The sequence below is a fragment of the Apis laboriosa genome, unplaced genomic scaffold (genome assembly GCF_014066325.1).
Source record: "Apis laboriosa isolate Shangri-la unplaced genomic scaffold, ASM1406632v1 scaffold19_cov150, whole genome shotgun sequence".
NCBI lineage: Eukaryota > Metazoa > Arthropoda > Insecta > Hymenoptera > Apidae > Apis > Apis laboriosa.
The window spans coordinates 214,239-234,126 of NW_025222278.1; the positions used below are offsets into that span (position 1 = coordinate 214,239).

Consider the following 19,888-nt stretch of genomic DNA (forward strand, 5'->3'; position numbering starts at 1 on the left):
TTTTTTTTTTTTTTTTTTCTTTTTTTTTGTAGGTTTTCGTCGACGTCGTTCTGGCTGCCTTGCTTTTACCGAACGCCGCTTGTCGAGCGTACCCCTTTTCTCTCCTTTTTTCCTCGCTTTTTCCCTCCCCCCCTTTTTTTCTTTCGATTCACTTCTTTTTACTCTCCTTTCCCCATTTTTTATTCTTTATTGGCTGAATAAACCTTTCGCCGAACGGCAAGCACACGATCGTGCGTCATAAAATCGCAGATTTTCCAATCCATAAAGCGACGTCCACTCTCGGCGAGATGCTTTATGGATTTTCAAGTTTGGATACCGGGATAAGAGAGATCGTTCGGCTAATTATCGTTGTGTCGCTGAGATTTTTGATACACGCGTTTTCTTTTTTTTCTTTTTTCTTTTTCTTTTTCTTTTTTTTTTTTTTTTTTTTTTTATAAAACTTGCTTGTAATTGCACATTGGATAAATTTTTCAGTTGGTTTGATACTCGTTAAGATCGTATTGAAAATAATTTGCGTTTGAAAACAAGAAATTAAAGCTACGTGTCGTAAATTCATTTATAACGTACAAAACAGACAATGTCGCGTTTGAAATATGAGTAACTACTTAGTCAGTAAACCAATTAGTTGGCAAGTTTCAACGACAACAAGTTTCTCTAAGAAGAACGGCGGCGCTTGATGAACTGGAAACACAAAGTAGCAAATTGCACGGTATAGATGTGGTGGATGTGGCAAACCGTTTTCGAAAATGCATATACGCGCAATCACGATCGATATTCTTTGCTTTATCCCAGAGAAGCTATATCTCGACAATTTTTTCTATCTCGATAATATCAAACGAATTAGAGAAAATTTCGTTTTCGACCATTAACAAAATTAATTTCAATACTTCGATGAGTGATAAATTTGCGATTTAATTTCACGTTCATGTTTCTTATCAAACATTTACTATTAACCTCTTCGATCGAAAGAAACTCTCCTTTAAAAAATCCCTGCTCGAATATCAAGAATAAATTTCAATACCGCTACTCGATAAGTGGAAAAGTTCCCTTTACTCTCCTTTTCATCTTATATTTATTTTTCCTGTTCGAATCCCGAACAACTGGAAGCCGTCATCATTTAGAAATCATCGAATCCGCAGAATCTTGTCCCGAAGTGACCGACGATAATTGTGAAATTCGATCGAGCCCCGATTGACTCGGTGAAATGAGGCAGCAGAGGTAATGAGATCCAAACGTGAAGCCGGTTTGCAGCGCCAGCATCCCTCGTTTGCCTTCAATCACTTTCTTGACAGATGCATTTACGGTTCTGCCCTCCTCCTGACTATCAAGGTGGAATGCGCCTTAAGGCCCTCCTTCACCGGCTCAAACTATCGATCCATCGACCGGTCCCGTGTACATCCCATCCCTCGAGCGTCCAATCCAACCAGTCAACTTCGTTACACGATGCTTTTTCGGCAAAAATCGTTTATAGATTTATAATATTCCAACTCTGTGATCAACTTTCCGACGACACTTTCTTCGAGAACATCTTAAGGACACGTACGTGACGATGCATCCGCTCGCTCTCGTTTAATCGAATAAGATACGTATCGACTTGCCGATGCTGTTGGCAAAGATGCTCGATACATTTCGACGCTCTATTTTTATTTCAACTCGTGTTTCAAGAAAAGGGTATAGAGATGCAAGGAAATTGAATCTTGGATCGCTGTGCAAGTGGTTTCTGATGGAATCGAGGGGGAGGGAGACTTTCTTCCCGTTGGTCTTTTTCACGCCGCACGCTGGGTGATTTCAATGCCCTCGATGGCGCTTCGACTTCGTGTATTTCGCGATAAAATCGGGATTATTGCGAATATTCTTTTTTTTTTTTTTTTTTGGAGGGAAGAGGGAGATTATTCTTTGAACGTTAAACGTACAGATACGGAAATAACGTAAGACGTTTCGTTACATGCGAGATCACGTTTCCCGAAAGTGGCAAATGAATATCAAAAATTTTAGATCGCAACAATTTTAGAAATAATAAAAAGGAAATAATTCGAGGAAATAATGTTTGTTTGCAATGGGAGTAACGTGTAGAAGAAATAGGGAATATAGGGGAAAAAATTTTTGTTGTCGATAAAGTTTCATACCGTTCGTTTTATACCGGTGTATAATTTCTGTATACTTTCGATGATCGTGTTATCTGATCTTGTTACGTATACGTTCGGTGTATTCTAATGGGAGGAAAGATCTTAGGGAAGTATAAGCGTAACCTTTGCAGGATTTCTGCAAGTATTAGACGTAGATGGAATCGAACGTAACTGTTTCAATGAGACAATAAGAAGAAATAGCGAAAGCAGCGATGACCATGAGAAAACCGTGACCGATAGCGTTGAACACGTATTTCTATCGAACGTTTTCGCAACGACGTTTTTATGGTTTTTAATTGTCTACGATCGTGTCTTCGCGCGCACGGTCTTTCAGCCGAGGAGTTTTTCAGTCGAGTGGCTCGCGTTTAGTCACGAACGGCCTCGTGCGTCTAACGAAAAATCCTTGAAGGACTGTGTCTTTGTATTCTCGTTACTTATTATCGTTGCTGAATGTCCATTATTCTCGCGAGAAGAAGATATTCCGTAATTAGAAGAGAAATAAGTACAGTGACATTGAGAGAATCATTAAGAAAGCTCGATAATTTATCATCATTAAACGGATCGAACGATTGTTGTACCACGTTTGACTTTCATCTTGGAAAAATCGTGGTTCGATTTTTTTTTTTTTTTTTTTTTTTTGTATAAAATTGAAATTAACGTACCTGCAATTTTATGAAAATCTCTTTCGTTCCAAAGATTGCACACATTAATCAAAAAAATTCTATTACATTCACTGTATAACTCATATTTCTCTTTCGTTCTCTCTTACATCCCTGTATAATAATTTTCCATCTCTCGCTAATAAAAATTTCGAAATACCGAAAAAATAAGATAAAGTGGAAACGTTCCATCGCGTATCCGAACGCATACTCCATTAAAAAAGTAAAGAACAAATTTCCAAGAATGTTTGACGCGTTAACAGCGATAAAAAGAATCCGGACGATCGCAATTTCTCGCCGAGAATCTTTTCATATTTCACCTGGGAAATCCATCGCCACGCCACGCACGGCTGAAGCTCACCGGCGACATTATTATGTATGCTGTACCCAGTTAAACAGAGAGGAGGGAGGAAAGCTGTTTCTTTTTTGCGAAAAATGATGAGGATGAAACACATCCTAGTTCTTTTGCGCGTAAATTGCACTCTCCCTTCCTCAGACACCCGATCCTGGGAGGCATTAAGTCCATGCGTCGAGTGTCCACGGATGGATCCTGGATGTTTGCCGAGGGGATAATAGTGTAATGGATGGATGGAGGAGGAGGAGGGAAAGAGAGAAAGAGCGTGGACCAACGGATGAGACTGCTGTTTTCGAGACTCTAGTCTCGAGGCTGGCCGCGCCTCGCGGTTCCTCTTCTGGTATACTATTATTCTCTTTTGTCGGCTAATTGGCATCATTGTTGTGCATTGTTGGACGGACGAATTTGCCCGTGATGCCTGGAATCAACCCGCTCGGGAAAAAGAAACGCTTTTGTCGAACTTTAATAATACAACCGACGAATGCGACAATTAGGATTACACGTTAATATCGGCTAAAGCTCCGTTATCCGTCGTGTATCGTTTCAAACGAGCTTCTGAAAATTTCCCTATTACGTGCAACCTATTGCACGCGGTTGAAATTTATCGTTTCTTTCGAGTTTCTCGCGCATGTACAATCTTTATGCCTTGTATGCATCGAGGATATACCCTCGATCTATGTATGCGCATACGAATAAATTTTACTCGTCACCTATAAAATGTAATAAAAGTAAATGTCAAAAATGGAATTTATTAGGATTTCAACTTATGGAATGTAAAAATCGCTATTAAAAAAGAGCGAAGAACGTTTCCCAACAACAAATCTCCTAACAAATCAAATTTAGGACCCGTAAACCACGAATCGCTTCCTAACCTCTTTCTCTCGAAATACCAACTAATTCACCGCTTACGAACCGAACAAAACGTTTCTCGTTAACAGGCCACCCATAAATACTAATTTCGCGCGTAGCACGCAACTAGCTCCGTATACGCGTACCTAACCTCAAAGCCGTTCCTAGATCATGCGAGTCTATACCCAGTTTTCTCGATATCCAAGGATTATAATAAACAATTATCCGATCCGTAGTAACGGATCTATCTAGCACGATATCCAAAAAAAAAAAGAAGAAAAAAATAAAATAAAATAAAAAATAGAAATAAAAAAAAATAAAAAGAAAGAAAGAGATCAAGAGATCGTAATAAAGATCGAGTGGTCGATTCTTCGATACAGATTACAGCCTGATAAATGATCGACGCCGCCTATTGGATGGAGGGGCGGGTTGGAAACCGTGATTAGACTTTACTCCGTGCCGTGGAACGCGGAAGTGTTTCGTGCAAACGCTTAAGCAAATGTCGTGCGCATATACGCGCGGTGGAGAAGTCGCATACCGTGGTGGTATTACACATGGCGTGTATACGTAGAACCCCGTTAGAAACTTTGACATTCTATCCGCTACGATATTTTCCCACGGCCACTAACGGGAGCAACCTTTTCCGCCAGTTTTAAGGTAATAACGCACAAGGAGTCGGCAGGCTTCGTTCTCTTCTTAAGATGCCCGGACCACGGTGTACTCTCCGAGTATGGAGATTAGATTGGCGCGAGTGTATGGGTTAAACGAACGTGTAAACCACAACGATAACGCCTTTGTCTTTTTCTTCCCTCGACGTACACACACGCCTATACGTGGGCTTAGAAAGTCGGGGGGAAGCTTAAGAGTCTGATCGTGTGATCTATGATTCGTGGAAATTTCGAATCGCGTGCCCGAATAGATTGCGCACGATTTATACACGATTTATACACGGGTATAACGGGGAGAAGAAATTGTCCAAGTCGAGTGAAAATTGTTCGGGAATTTTACGATCGGTGGAAATAATATTTTATGACGTACAAATGTGAAATGTAAAAATGATTATTTGTGACGAGACGATCATTTTTCCGCGCTTTGAGGTTAAGGAGGAAGATTCGAGGAGCTTTCTGGGAAAAATTGTTATGTAAGAATATTTTTCTGGTAAATCGTATATATATATATTTGTTTTATCGTGTGTCTAATGCACATCGAGATATGGATTACAAATTTTTCAAAATCGAATTGGCTTTTATATACATTTTTAAGTACATTAGACACATTGTACTTAATTAAAAACGATCTACCAGAGAAGGTAGGGTAATCTATAAATCAATTTTTCATCAATTTTTCAAAAAAGATTATCTACTCTCTGGAATAATTAATAATTATTTCATCCTCGATCTTAATTTTTCATTACGTTTGAAATGTAAATTCAATTAAAATAATTGAGACAATTTCAATCACGTTCATCCAGGAAGCTTCTCAATTGTTTGGACATATAAGGTTTGGGGGGACAATTTGATTTCAGATTGATGATCGGGTATCACGCGTTGTGCAATCTCTAAAGAAAGAATCAGCTTGGTACATTGACCCCGGCCGTCCACATGGAAGTCGTTCGACACGCTTTGTTTTGTACGTTAATCGTATACAGGTCAGAGAGACCATTGGCCGATTTAGGTTGGGATGCGGCGCGGCAGCTACTTAACCAGACAATTGGTTGTCATTGACACACAAAACCGTTACTAACGAGTGTGACGATCCTTTCGACTGAGGGTCTTTCTTATTAACGATCTGGAACGCCAGCCCACGGATGCAGGGGTAGAATCCTCGTGTTTGCCTCCGAAATTAGTAGAATTGAGAAATTAATTTGCTCCGAATTGTGCAAATATACAGTTTGTCCAATAATTTGAAATATTTACGTTGACAAGAATCAAAAGTGATCTAATCTAAAATTCACAAATTATCGATTTCTAATTCTGTTGTAAAAGAAGAATCCAATCGTAAGAAATTTTATAATGACTCTATAAATTTTAATAACTGTTTCTATTTCTCAATTTTCTAAAACGTCTTCTCTTGATATCTCATAACTATAAAACATAGAAAGAAGAAAAATATAATGATATAAATCACGGTGATTAGCCACCCCCTTTAATTATGCCGCTCGAAGAATTCCAAAACCCATAATTTCAAATTTCAAAAATTTCAAAAATTCGATGAAAGAAACCAAATACAATCGATCCTCCACGATAATTTCCAACAAATTTCTTCGATCGCCCGTCGAACGACATTCACGCGAACGACTCATCGGATATCATTAAAATTTAATTAATAATCGGCTATTTAACGAGCGTCGATGTAATTCCGTTCCCGCGTTGATTAGAACGAATCTTAATCGATCACGGTACATTAATCCACCTCTCTCTCTCGAGAGGTGGATAGAAGATAGTGGATTCATGGAGGACTTACCTCGCTCTTGAGATTCAATGGCACATCACAGGGCGCGTCCAACTCGGCTTCCGTTTTCACCTGATGAGACAGCATACTGTGGCTGTGCCTGGGCGGCACGGCGGTCGCCAACATGTTGGGATGCTGCAGATGCTGAAGACGAGGTTGGAGATGGGACTGGTGGTGATAAGGCGGCGACAATTGGGTGTTCAGAGTGCGAAGATCAGCTGGCGGGGAAGCGGGCGCAGCGGTACTGCTCTGTTCCTCCTCGGCCGAACCCTCTGCCATGTCAGCCTTGCATCCCGGGGACTCGTAATCTGCAAATCGACCAAAACTCTCTAAGGACCGATCTAATAGTTGAAATCGCCGGCTGCGCGCCACCCCTGCCACCAATTCCATAATGCCAGGGATATCATTTCGCGATTGTTGGATACGCGATGACGTATTCGCTTTACGTGCGAACCACCTTTCATTTTCCTTCACGAATTCATCGATAATTACGTAAAATTGTTGCGTGAAATTTTGTATGGGAAAGAAACGAGATCGATTCTTTCTCTTTCTCTCTCTTTCTCTCTCTCTCGCTTCGTATTACGCTCATCCTTGAAAATTTTGACCCTCGAAAGGATATTATAGATTTATTACGATGTATTCGAAGATGCGCAAAAAGATTAAACGCACGTAGTCACACGTGTGTTATTGTAAATTTTCGTATACAAAAACAGTTTTTCTTGTTCGATTTGTGTATCGCATTTGACCAAGGCTTTGTTTTGTTTACGAAGCAGAGTCCACGGAGAATTGCGACGCAAATTTTCGCGACACGTGTGAATTTAATTTTATATCGAATATTTTCTTCTTCCTATTCTTTTTACATATTCAAATTATAACGATATTAATTTCTATTCAATACAATTCTAAACTCATCGATTGTACATTAAAATGATCCCTGATGCAACTCTAAATTCTCGAATCACGAAGGAAAATCGAATAACATCGACGTCTAATTAAAGAATAACCGAAACTAGAAAATTATTAATAAACGAATCTATTCAATAAAAATCTAAACTTATCGATTAACGTGATCCTTGATACAATTCTAAATTCTCGAATTACGAAGGAAAATCGAGTAACATCAATGTTTAATTAATTAATAATTAACATTAAACAAACACACGCTAAAGAATCACACAAACCAACAAACTAGAAAATTATTAATAAACGAATCTATTCAATAAAAATCTATAAAAATCTAAAACTTATCGATTAACATGATCCTTGATACAATTCTAAATTCTCGAATTACAAAGGAAAATCAAGTAACATCAACGTCTAATTAATATTAAAGAATCACGTAAACTAATAACCCAAACTAGAAAATTATTAATAATTATAAAACGAATCTATTCAATACAAATCTAAATTCATCGATTAATATGATCCCTGATACAATCCTAAATTCTCGAATTACGAAGGAAAATCGAATACCATCCACGTCTAATTAACATTAAAGAATAATCCAAACTAGAAAATTATTAATAAACGAATCTATTTAATACAAAAATCGATTAATTCTAAAATCTATTAACATGATCCCTGATCCTAAATTCTCGATATCGACGAAGGAAAATCGAGTCGAATCAACATTAAACGAACAAAGGGTAAAAAATCACACAGACGAATTAGAAAATTATTAACAAATTAATTAACAATTTCAAATATTTTTACTAATAAAATCCATAGAGTGGAAGGCAGCAACATATTTCGATCAGGCCGAACACCGAGCGACACGCGGCGATGAGTCACATGATTTCGAGCACAACAACGCGACGAGGACCTCTCGGCTCGAGCTCCAAACGATCACTGACCTTCCCGAGGAGATGTTCGAATCCGCGAAACAGCGTATATAAACGACGCGATCGACGGATTTCGAAATTGTCCCCGGGAAACTTAAAAGGGCAGCGACACGCATAAACACGATACTAATTAAACACGGCCTCTCCCGCCAGCCGTATCGAAGCGTGTTGCGCGCAGCTGTTAAGAATGCAGACGGTGGAAATTAGAAGGAGGTTCCCCCGTTCATCTTCCCCGACTTCAAAGCAAAAACATTTGGTCGATGGCATCGGACGAAAATGTTCGAGTAGAAGAGAGGCGAGGCGGGGATAGAGAAAGAGAGAGGGAGAGAGAGAGGGAGAGAGAGAGAGAGTCATGGCACCCGATGGATTCAAGAATAAAATCCTCCGACCAGAGCGCGCCATCTAGCGACACCTCGCATTTATCCGGCTAATTATTTTTATCTAAGCTGCTTTAAGTTAGTAAGAATTCAAGGGCAATGAGATCAGCCTGCCTTCCAGAGGAAGAGATCCTTCTTACTCCTTCTTCCCTCCTCCATCCTCCTCCATCGCTTCCTTCTCCCTCCTCCCTAATTCTCCTCCTCCCGGGGGCAAAAGCTCGAGGGATCCATCGTCGAAACGGCGCGGCCCGTGTACTTACTGAACGCAACTAACAACATCTGCTTCTATTTTTGCGCTGGCCCGAGTCCAGCGCTTCACTTTTTTAAAAGCCGTGTGCGCCTATGACGAACGGCTGGATGGATGATCGAGCGGAAGCAGAACAGGGCTAGAGGGGTGAAACAGAGATTGTGTACGAAAGAAAGAGAGAGAGAGAGAGAGAGAGAGACCGGTGGCCGGTTTATTCTGGACAAATTATTGTCAAAGGGCGCACCTTCTCTGCCGGCCGGGCTACTTTGTTCCTCATAAAAGGCGTTTTATAATGGCAGACCGTGTAAATATTTCTCGGACGGTGTATTTTTTTAAAAAAGGAAAAAAAAAAAAAAAACGATACGACACCGTGTTCCCTATCCGTGATATATAAAGGTACTCTCCTCTAGGAGAGAGAGAGGTTGGTCTAGACGTGCATGCAGGTTGGTTGTGGATGTGTACGAGATGTGGCTTGGCATCACGTACATAACACCGATGTACACGTAACACACGTAATTGCCGTAGTTTTGTGTCTCGTTATCGGGGAATTAACGCGCGGGATTGCATCATTCGTGAGAATTTCTGGGAACCTATAGGCGGACGGTTAATTGCTCGTGAAAGGCGCGAGATTTCATGACAATTTTGTCTGGCAATTTTTCCCTATCCAATTGTGGAAGAATTCCTGTATGGAGGAACTGTTGGAGAAAAGGGTTGGCCGTGTTTACACTCACTTGTGATTAATCGTTTTCATTGAGGGAATTATTACGGTTGAAATTTTGGGGTCATGGTTAAGCAGAGTGTAATTGTGGCTTGGTGATCTAATCGTTCGAGTTAATTCGAGGAGATTATCTGTGGAACGTCAAGTGTGTTCGTGGAGAAAGTTTGTGGAAGCGTCTTGCTTCCAGTAGCTGTAGATTTGATGCAAAGTGAGGGGATCATTGATGCGAAATAGATGCAAAGGGATTGTAACACGATTCGCGTAATTCATAGAATAATCCTCTGTCGCTCGATATAAGATATTAGAATTATAAATATTCCACGAGTCTGATATCTTTATTTAAAAAAAAAGAAAAGAAATAGGTTACGAAGTAGCCGGGAAATTTTAATAAAATTTATCTAAATCTGTCAGTCAAGATCGTCATCAAATGTCAAATCTATAATAACTTCTCATAGTTCGAATAGCTTGTTCTGGAAAAAGGATTCTTATAACAAGGAATCGTAACGTAATCCCGCGTGGTAAAACTAGCATTCCTCGTATGAAATCAAACGTCAAGATGAATAAAATTTTCTCGAATCTATCGCTGATCTGTTCTCCAAAATAAAGTAAAGAAAGTTACAAAGTAATAAGGATAGATATTCCGAGGGAATCCAATCAAAATCATTTGTCACGAAACGACGATATCAAAATTAAAACTATAAAAATCCATCGAATATTTGATGCAAAATCTTCAATCATTATCAATTACATTAAAATTATAAAAATTCCTCGACTTCGTCTTATTCTTTTCTTTCTTCATCCCTTCTTCTTCTTCTTCTTCTTCTTCTCCCCTTTCCTTTTCACAAAATAAAAAAAAGATAGATCAAGATTCTGCCTAAATCTTACGAAATATCAATCGTTCTTCGAACGAAACAGAGAGGATGAAAAGTGGAAGTCGCGAGTTAACTTCTTAACACTGTCGCGCATCCGACGCATACGCCTCGAACGAAACTCGAACGAAACAAATCTTGAGCAATTTCGAAGGTGGCCGTTTTTCGACGATCCACGAGCCGTTCCTCCAACGAGCCTCCCTTTTTTCCGTTTGCGGTCGTTAATTTCCGTTGGAATCATATTAATCGCTCTAGGGCTGCGCCCATGAAATTACTAGACGCTTTAACCACCGGCTGTCCGGCCCGAATTCGTCCGCAACGATTATTATATCGCATCCTGAGGTATAATGCCGGGTATTCCGAAAGCTAGCCAATTAGTATCGTCGATTTGGATGCTTTAATGAGAGTGCGGTTTCATTAGCGTATCGGCATCGTTCGTTCTCTGCCTGCATCCCTTTCTCCCTTCATCTCTCTCTCTCTCTCTCTCTCTCTCTCTCTCTCTCTCTCTCTCTCTCTTTCCCGATACGTGAAACGGAAGGAGAGAATCTCTGCGAAGAAATCGACAGTTGATTACGATCGTTCGGGTGTCATTGAGTCGTAACGTTTGAAAATTGCCAGGTCCGATATACTCCTCCTCCTCCTCCTCCTCCTCTTCCTCATCGAGAGGCGGTTTCTGTTTTTAAGAGATGCGAGAAATGAATTAATCGCCACTGTAAACCAACCATTTTCGCAATTATACATGTGTCATTGCAAAGTTGTATTGTAGAATGTTCGATTTTGCTAACGTTTTTTATATTGGTGGTGATTGTTGATATGCAAGCAATGACAGTTTAAGTAATTACAATGAGTTTCGTTTCGAAATTTAATTATTAAGAAAGAAAGTAAGTTAAGTAATAGCGTCCTCTAATGATCGTAGAATAAGCATAATTTTGTAATAGCGAAATTAATATTTAACGAAACAAAGTTCTTGAGTAGTATAGTATCATTAAATTTCGAATTGATTAATTGGTTACAAATTGGTTTTTCGATTAGATTTCATAAAATTTTAAAGTATCGGAATATTACAAATACTTGTCAATACCTACGTAAATACTTTTAATTCTCTTACAGTCGCAAATAATAAAATTAAAAAATAATATAATTTCTTAATCACGAGACAATTATTTTTCACCGCGTGACCAATTCAAATTAAATTTATACGCAAAATACGCGAAACTATTCCTCTCGGATCATCTCTTCTCGAGCAATTCTCAATGGAACCCTCGATAAAAACCTTGACTTTCCAAAATCCGAATCTCGAAGACACGTGGAAGTCCATCCAATCCGGTTAATTTTCCTTTTCAGAGAATGAAGGAGGCTCGATTCTCTCGATCGGGCACCGAGTATCACCCGGGACGCATCCCGCCGTGTCTTCTCGAGCGATAATTGCTGACGAGGGATCAGCCCGCGGTGAAAGTCCACGTAATCGAATATGCAATTAAAACACCGAGACCCATTGATACGAGGATCGGTCGAGTGTCTAGGGAGGCAATTAAAACGCGTGCATTATGCGACGAGACGTCACGAGCCTGGTCGCGAGCCCTCACCCCTTCTTCACCCTCTTCCCTCCACCAATCGTAGACCGTTCGAAACCGAGTCCTCCGCCGACTCTGTTTCCTCCACTTTCTCTTACCCCTCTCGCTTATCCCCTCCTCAGCCTCAGCCTCGATATTCAGACCGCGTGTGTGCGTGCATTTCTTTTTCGCGTTATCGTCGTTTACCGCTTAGTTCCTCCTAAGCTCTAAGAAGTTGGAACGAGGAACGAATACCAGCATACGAGTTAGGAAGGGGAGAAGAGGTAAGAAGCGAGAAGAAGATGATGATCGAGTGCACGAGAGAGAGAGAGAGAGAGAGAGAGAGACAGCGTGAACGACGCCGGCAGCAGCAGCGTACAATTAAGGGGGTTGATTGATGTTAATTCAAAGGGTAATTAAGAATGTTGCGCATAAAAATCCGGTAATTTATGGTCATTGGGGATAATTATATGTTGACCAGCTTGTAATTGCAAGCGTTCCGTTGCCTACAACACCGCGTATAAGCGGCCAGGAATTGCGGGTAGCTCCTTCCTTCCACTGACCGACGACTACTCCTCGAAACCTCGTGTATATACGTATCACGGTTTAGAGAATGTGTCTACGTTGCCTTCTTCTTCTCTCAGACCCGACTCCCTCGTCTGCGTCTACGTGTGTACGCGAGCGTGCACGTGTGCGTGCGTGTAGGTGGTCGGTTGGAATATACGGTCTCAGATCGCAGCTTATTATAGGGGCTAGTAGATAAGGTGGGTTTAGAAACAACGGTACGCCTCTGGCCGGCAGCTAGCTTCTCTACACGCTCGTAGGCTGTATCGTTCCGTCCCGCTCTATACCTCATATACGTGTCTCTCTTCAACCCACACCGTAGGTGGGTAGGTGGGTAGGTAGGTGATATCCGTGTGGCTTTAGGCGTTGGGCTGGAAAGGTGCGTGTAAACCGAAGGGCCGAAAATCCTTGCCTCGATTTATGAGAGCGATTCGCGGGCGGAGGCGCGCTTCTAGAATTTTAGCCTCGGTCCAATTCGCGGCGAATAACGCGCCACGTTCCCGAGAGCGGCGAGCTACGTTTCTTGCTCTCCACGAATGGCTATAAATAACCGTGGATAATCGCCATATGGTCGAGCACGCGAAGAAACACGCCGACTTCGTGGCGGACGATCGAAGAAGGGGAGCCACGATTTTCTGATAGATGCGTCGCACGAGACGCTTCCGCTCTCCGCGGGGTTCAAGGCCAGAGGTGAACAATGCGTTCTTGTCAAATTCAGATAAGTTTCGTCCTCTTCTCTTCTTCTTGAATTTCGGGAGTTATCGATAAAGAGCCAAGATCGATCGATCGATCGAAGGGAAATCTTTTTATTTAGGAATTTTTGGAATAGAACAAGTTCGTTTGAAATTTGGAACTTTGAAAATTGGATGAAGCGAGATGGAAAGGCGTTGATGCGAAAATTTGGATCAAGAGGGAGAAAGGGGATATGGAATCGTTCGACGGAGGTACGTCTGCGAGGGGGTAGAAGAAGAAGAAAAGGTGGAAGGGAGAGGGAGAAGACAGAAGAAGAAGCCAGTATGGGTAACCCTCCTACTTGAAACACGGCCAATAAAATGATCCCAGCGGGACCAGTTGGCAACCGCCCATCGCGACATTGTCCTTGCTTGGCTCCTTTTCTTTCTTTCTTTCTTTCCTTCTCTTTTTTTTTTTTTTTTTTCACGATCCCGTAATCAATCGACCAGCCTAATGGCAACGCATAATCGCGGCTTTGTGGCGCCTGGCCGTGCTCATAATGCTAAAGAGGCCGGGCGGAAAAAAAGGAAGGAGAACTTGAACGTATTTCTCTGCGTACGAAACGATTCGATGGGGGGTGACACGAGCTACAGCGATACCCGTGCAAAGTTTTTTTCTTTATTTCTATAGCTGGTAATCAATGCCACTGCACCATTTTAATGCAGAGTAGGAGGTTAAAAAATATATTGCATCGAGTGATGCAACGATTCCTCTTTGTCCATTCTCCGTTAAATTTATACTCGTTTGGAAAATAAAACTTTGCTTAAAATCTCAACAATATATGTATATATATATAAGTTTTCACTTTTGCATCATCAGACGTAACCTCAATATCTTAGATCAAGATTATAATTTCTTCCTGGATCACAAGAAACACATCACAATCGCAAAGATTCCATTAATAAATAAATTTCATTCAATTCACAACTTCATTCAATTTAAATCCGACACCTTCCACATTTTACGAACGCTTCCTCGATCGATCTCGCCCTTTCTTTCTCTCGCCTTGGAACATTGGACTCGACACCTCTTCGCTTTCCTTTCATCCTCGTTCAACCCGTTGATCGTCTGAAACCCTTTCGATGAAAGGTAGGCTCGTTCCATCGTGATCGAGACGATGGAAAACAGGGCATAACGGCGATATCGGATCGGAGGCGAGCGCAGAGTCCTCCCGAATCGTTCGCTCCTCTGGGGTCCCTCGGCCGGGTATCGAGTGATTCGAATTAATCTTTAACGCGCGTACGTAGGTAACGGTTGGTGGCGGCTAAGTGCCGGCCGAGGTAATGGTCGTTTCGTGCGATACCATTCCGTCAGAAATCCGAGGGGCTTTGTCCCGAGTCACGAAACGCGGGGATTAAACGCGAACACAGGCCTGCTAATGCGACCGTGCGAAACGCCTCGCCGAGGATACGAGCAACCGTTGTACGAGTGTGCGTACGAAGCCGCAGGCCGGATCCTCGATCGTACGACTATCTATAAATCGACGATCCAAAGGGGATCCCGAATTGACGTCCGAGCGCGCCAAGATGCGGGATTCCCGGAAACCTGGTTGCCACCATGCTTGGACGTCGGCTGATTGCCCCGCTTACGCGTTTCGCAAGGGGTTGAAATTTTGGATGACGATTTACAGGCTTGATTAACGGAGGGATGGAGAGTTGATGGATGAGGGGGGTGGGGATTTCGGCCGGAACTTGGGGATCGCTCTTGTTATCGTTATTATTTCGGAAGAGGTACGAATTTTTCGAGAGACAGGGGTCGATCGAAAAGGATTTTCTTCCAGTTTTTGCGCACGCGTTCTCATTATGAATCTTTGAACGAAGTTACGATTATTTTGAAGAGAGAGAGAGAGAGAGAGAGAGAAAGAGATATTTCGAGATTTCTCTCCCCCTTTTCTTTTTTCTATCATTTCTTTCTGTTTCTTTTCTTTTTTTTGAGAATCGTTTTTAAGATTGGTTTTTAAGAGACGGTATCGATTTGTTTGATGAACGATTAAGGACGAGGAATATACTGTTATAATTATTAGAAAGCTGCCTGTTGCAATTTGGACTCTTTCCTCGAGGAACGTTTATGAACGTTTTAATCAAATTGGCCTGTTGTGTTTATAGCCTTTGAAAGTATGATTGATATTACATGGAGATAGTAAAAGAAATTTAAACAACTTTCTGATGTTTTAGCGCTTTCTATGTTTGGAAAGAGGAAGTAATAAATATTCGATATTTTAAAGCAAGTTGGAATAAAATAACACGCGCATATAATTTTTCTACGAATTTTCTAACTTCGATTTCTCGTCTTTTCCAATCACGCGCTGGAAAAAAATTCCATCTCATTATCCATCGATACAACCGAATCCAATAATACGCATTTCCCAAACTCAATCCTCGTAAAAACTGCATAACACTCGCATAACAATCCAACACATACATACATACATACATATATATATCCAACAAAATTGTTCGACAAACGTTTATAATTTGTCACTTTATTCCTCGTAAAACGCGTAAAGTGGCGTACTAAGTACTTTATTCAAAAACAGTCCGTGGCAGCATTCCCCCCGAGAAATTAGCCCAATTCGCGAAACGAGACCGCTCTCGTACGTGGACGCCGCCGATCAAAAGGCGGAACGTCGGTCGAGAAAGAGAGAGAGAGAGAGAGAGAGAAAGAGAAAGAGAGAGGGGGGGTGGTTTAAGCGAAAATAATCCGTGGAAAAGAAGGGGAAGAGGGGCGTGCGAGAGGTGGCATAATGTGGCGTCAAATTTTGGCATGGAAAATATGATACGATACGCCGGGGCTGGGAGCACGTAGGCGAGAGGGGGCGGGAGGGTGGCCGTCCAGAGGAGCCGCAGGAAGAATATTTCACGTTTTACGGCGCCGGCGTCGTTGGGGTTGCGCCGGACAAAAAAAGTGTCAGCCCGCCGGCTAAATCAGAGCGTGAGTGCATTAAACTCCGAATTACCACAAATAGAACTTTAACCGCACATGCCTATTATAATGGTACCCCCTGCTGAAGATGTATTTACGTACTAAACCGCCTTCGCGGCTCACGCTGAGTCGTTCGGTATTAACATCTGGCCCAGAGACGAGGCTACTCGGTTCATTGGACCCCTTTTCACCGACTTCCAACGGATTGACGGTTACGCGTCATACGCGATATGTACCCCCGTCCCTCGCTCGATCGAGCTGAAAAATTGACGTGCAAACACATATCCTGCTTAAGTTTTTCGTCCAAAAAGGGATTACGTTTATATTTACAGGGGAAGAAGTGAACACTCGTTCGATTTCTTTTTTTTTTTTTTTTTTGAGAAGAAGGGGGAGGGTATGGGATGACTCTGTGAATGATAATTACAGTGCAAATTTTTATACATCCATCGAAATTTTCAAATGTTCGAAACATTAAAATTAGATTTCAACAAGTATGGGGCAACGTTATCTTAAGTTGTTTTCTTTTTTTTTTTTTTTTGTTTATCTACCATCTCCTGACGAGAGGATGTATTTATACGGTTTTTATTCATTTATGGAAAATTAAAACACGCAGAAGAGTGCTCATTACCGTGCTCATTAGCCGATTTCATTTTGTATTAATTTTTAATAACTGTGGATGCCTTTTTTTACAACAATATACAATGAAAAGAGCAATTTGATGATATGCAAAATGATACGGAATATAATCACATAATATCATATAACGAATGCGTGATGATCGTGCAAATGTTCATTCATAAGCTTTAATTACTACACTAACGAAACGATTCTCATAACACCCTGCACTTAATAATTATAATAATTCCTACGCTGGAAATTGGAATTACAACTATCTGCGTGCCGAAATCGACGAGCGTACAAATTCGATAGAAATCGAATCTCTTATCGATCTCGAGAAGTAAAACGACATACATGGGAATATGATAATGAATGGAATGTAACATCGGTCGAGCTCGAGAGGAAGAAGACGTAGGGACTTGACGAAGGAAAGCGTGAAACGAAGAGGGTCTTCCATTCTTCGAGGAATTAAAATTCTTGCCAGGACCTTTTCACAGGCTGGAATCGAGGCAGACGAGAAGAAGTTCTCAATAGGGCAACGAGGCACGGAAATCTCGGGAGCGCTTTTACACGCAAATTAGGTCTATTAGGAGCATCGAGCGTACAAAAAACACTCGTGCCGCGGCATCACGCTTGTCCCTCGGCGTGCACCCGTCCCGTTACGCACGTGCGTGCTTCTTTATGAATTATTAGAATTAATGACACCTCACGCATCGCCTCGCGCTATGGGGCGTCACGTCGTCCAATTGCTTCGCACGAGGATTTATCCCTCAATGGGATAGAAAAGAGCTCGAACCGCGAAAGGGTTCCGTTTCTTATCGCTTCCATCCTCTTCACCCTCGTCTTCTTTTCTTCTTTTCTTCCCGAGAAAACCACTTGGTTAAAACGTGCTTATTTCTTGGACGAATCGCAAAAAGTGGATTGGTTAAACTGTGCGTCGAAGTTCGAGGAGAATGAGATAAAGAGAATTGATAAAATGATTATGTATCGAATTAAAATTTAATACGTTTAAATTTGTTTCAAAAAAAAAAGAAAAAATAAATAAATAAAATTATTTCGAAGAAAATGGAATTTCTTCTCGATAATTCAAATTACTCATGGAGACGTTAATCTTTGATTCGTTTTCAACGATACGAATTTTTCGTGAAATAGAAATTTGTTGGGATAAAAATTTCAATGATACTGGTATAAAAAAAAGACGAGTGATAAAAACGAAACGATATATAGCAATCCCCGAGACATCGAAGCTTCATATGCACCGATGACATATAAATAGTCATCGATCCAAGAAACTCTTGAAAACTTGGATCAAATTGGATATTCATCCGCTAAGAAGATTAAACATCGAATCGATAAATAGATTCGAATCTGAATCTTTAATCCGAAACGAGACTAATAATATTTATCGTTTATAAATTGACTTCGCCGAATTATAGATATAACCAACCGAAATAATATCCAACGTATCTATAAATTATCCTTCTAAAATCATACTACATCGTCGAAATAATTCAAGGAAAACAGATCGATGCCGAAACGTTCGAGTTCGTATCGAGGAAAGAAAAAAATTTCAATTTTCCAAATGGAGAGAGGAAAAAAAAAAAAAAAAAGAAGAAAAAAGAAGAAAGATTACTCGATCGAGACTTAAGTAGACGTGTCGGCCGTTTAATACGCGATATCGCGCTCGAGCACGAAACTGTGGGAAACACTCGATTCACATTTGACGCTCGAAGACGGTTGCGGCGGCGTGTAACTTGCTTACACCAGCGATGATTCCGTGAGTCGATAATCGATGGAGGGCGTCGGATGGAAAATAGAGAAGCAAGGCTACAAAGCGAGCCTGGAAGTGGGTAAGTTGTCGAGCGAAACGTTATCGCGCGGCGGATCGTCGGCAGGGGTTGAATCGGCTAAAAGGGAGCTTGAATGGGGCTGGAAACGGGGGTTGACGAGCCGAGAGGGAGAAGGCGAGACAGAGAGCGAGGATTGAACGGTGGAGGAACGAGGAGAAATGTGCAAGGATTTAAGAAGGGGGAGAGAGAGAGCATCGATTACTTTTCTTGACCTGGACAATATCCGCGTTCTCTCTATTACTCACCGGCCAACCGTTTATTCATACTTTCGCGTTTCTTTTTTTTTTTTTTTTTCTTTTCTTTCCCCTCTTTTTTTTCCCCTGATGAAAAGAAATCCCGTTCCTTCGTGGTATCCATTTCGTAGTTTCTCTTTTGAATATCGTTTTAAATATTAATCCGTCTCTCTTCCGTTCGAGTATTATTTTTTATCAAACACATGGTATCTATCTGGAAAAATGATAATTTCGAAAACAAATTGTCACTCGTTAGAATCGGTAAAATAATAATATTTTCGTGATTATTAAAAATACGTACGTACAATATTTTTCGTATAATTAACGTCGAGTATGTTAAAAATGTTTATTCATATTTTATTGATACTCGTGTTTCAATCGATAATAGAGTTTCAGAAATTTAATTTTTGTAGAAAAATTCATTCACGAAACGTAGAGGAGCAAGTAAATCTCCCTATATATCCGAGTCCTGAAGATAAAAATATTCAATGTTAAAACGAAGAAATTTATATATTCATACGCGTCCACCTAAATTACCCAAGAAAAACATCCCTCGCTCGACACGTGCCAAAAATCCAAAGCCAAGAGAAACAATTTCCAACCGTTCCCTTTCAATTTCCCTTCGCTGAAATCGCGAAGCGAAACACCAGAAAAGAATCCAACGACAGATAAGAAAAGCTTTGATTTTCTTTCCCCGGTGTAGAACCACCACCACCCTCCCAACGATATCGCGAGTCGAGTGGTTTCCTTTGGGATTTTCCGCCTTCGACTCTCCATCAACCGCCACTTTCCACCCTCTTTCCCCTCACTCCTCCCATCCTCTCCGCCTGCCTCTCGCCGGGCAAAGCGCTGGCCCTCTCTCCTCCCTTCGCCCCGCCGCTCCTCTTTCAACTCAGGCTCGCCCATGGTCCCGAGGCGGCAAGC

General features: G+C 41.2%; 1 protein-coding gene across 6 annotated transcripts in view; it reads right to left on the minus strand.

Moving 5' to 3' along the window:
• LOC122712110 (POU domain, class 6, transcription factor 1) overlaps positions 1 to 19,888 on the minus strand; it is a 191,175-nt gene that overhangs the window by 166,800 nt on the left and 4,487 nt on the right. For 3 of the 6 annotated variants that reach the window (XM_043931477.1, XM_043931474.1, XM_043931471.1), the window contains exons 1-2: positions 8,154 to 8,314; positions 6,453 to 6,748 (exon numbers count right to left, since the gene is read on the minus strand). In XM_043931477.1, the coding sequence (XP_043787412.1) occupies positions 6,453 to 6,748; positions 8,154 to 8,166 (309 nt within the window). In that variant the 5' untranslated portion in view covers positions 8,167 to 8,314. Of the gene's footprint in view, positions 1 to 6,452; positions 6,749 to 8,153; positions 8,316 to 19,888 lie in introns of those variants that run through there. The other 3 variants (XM_043931476.1, XM_043931472.1, XM_043931473.1) reach the window with 3 other exon arrangements.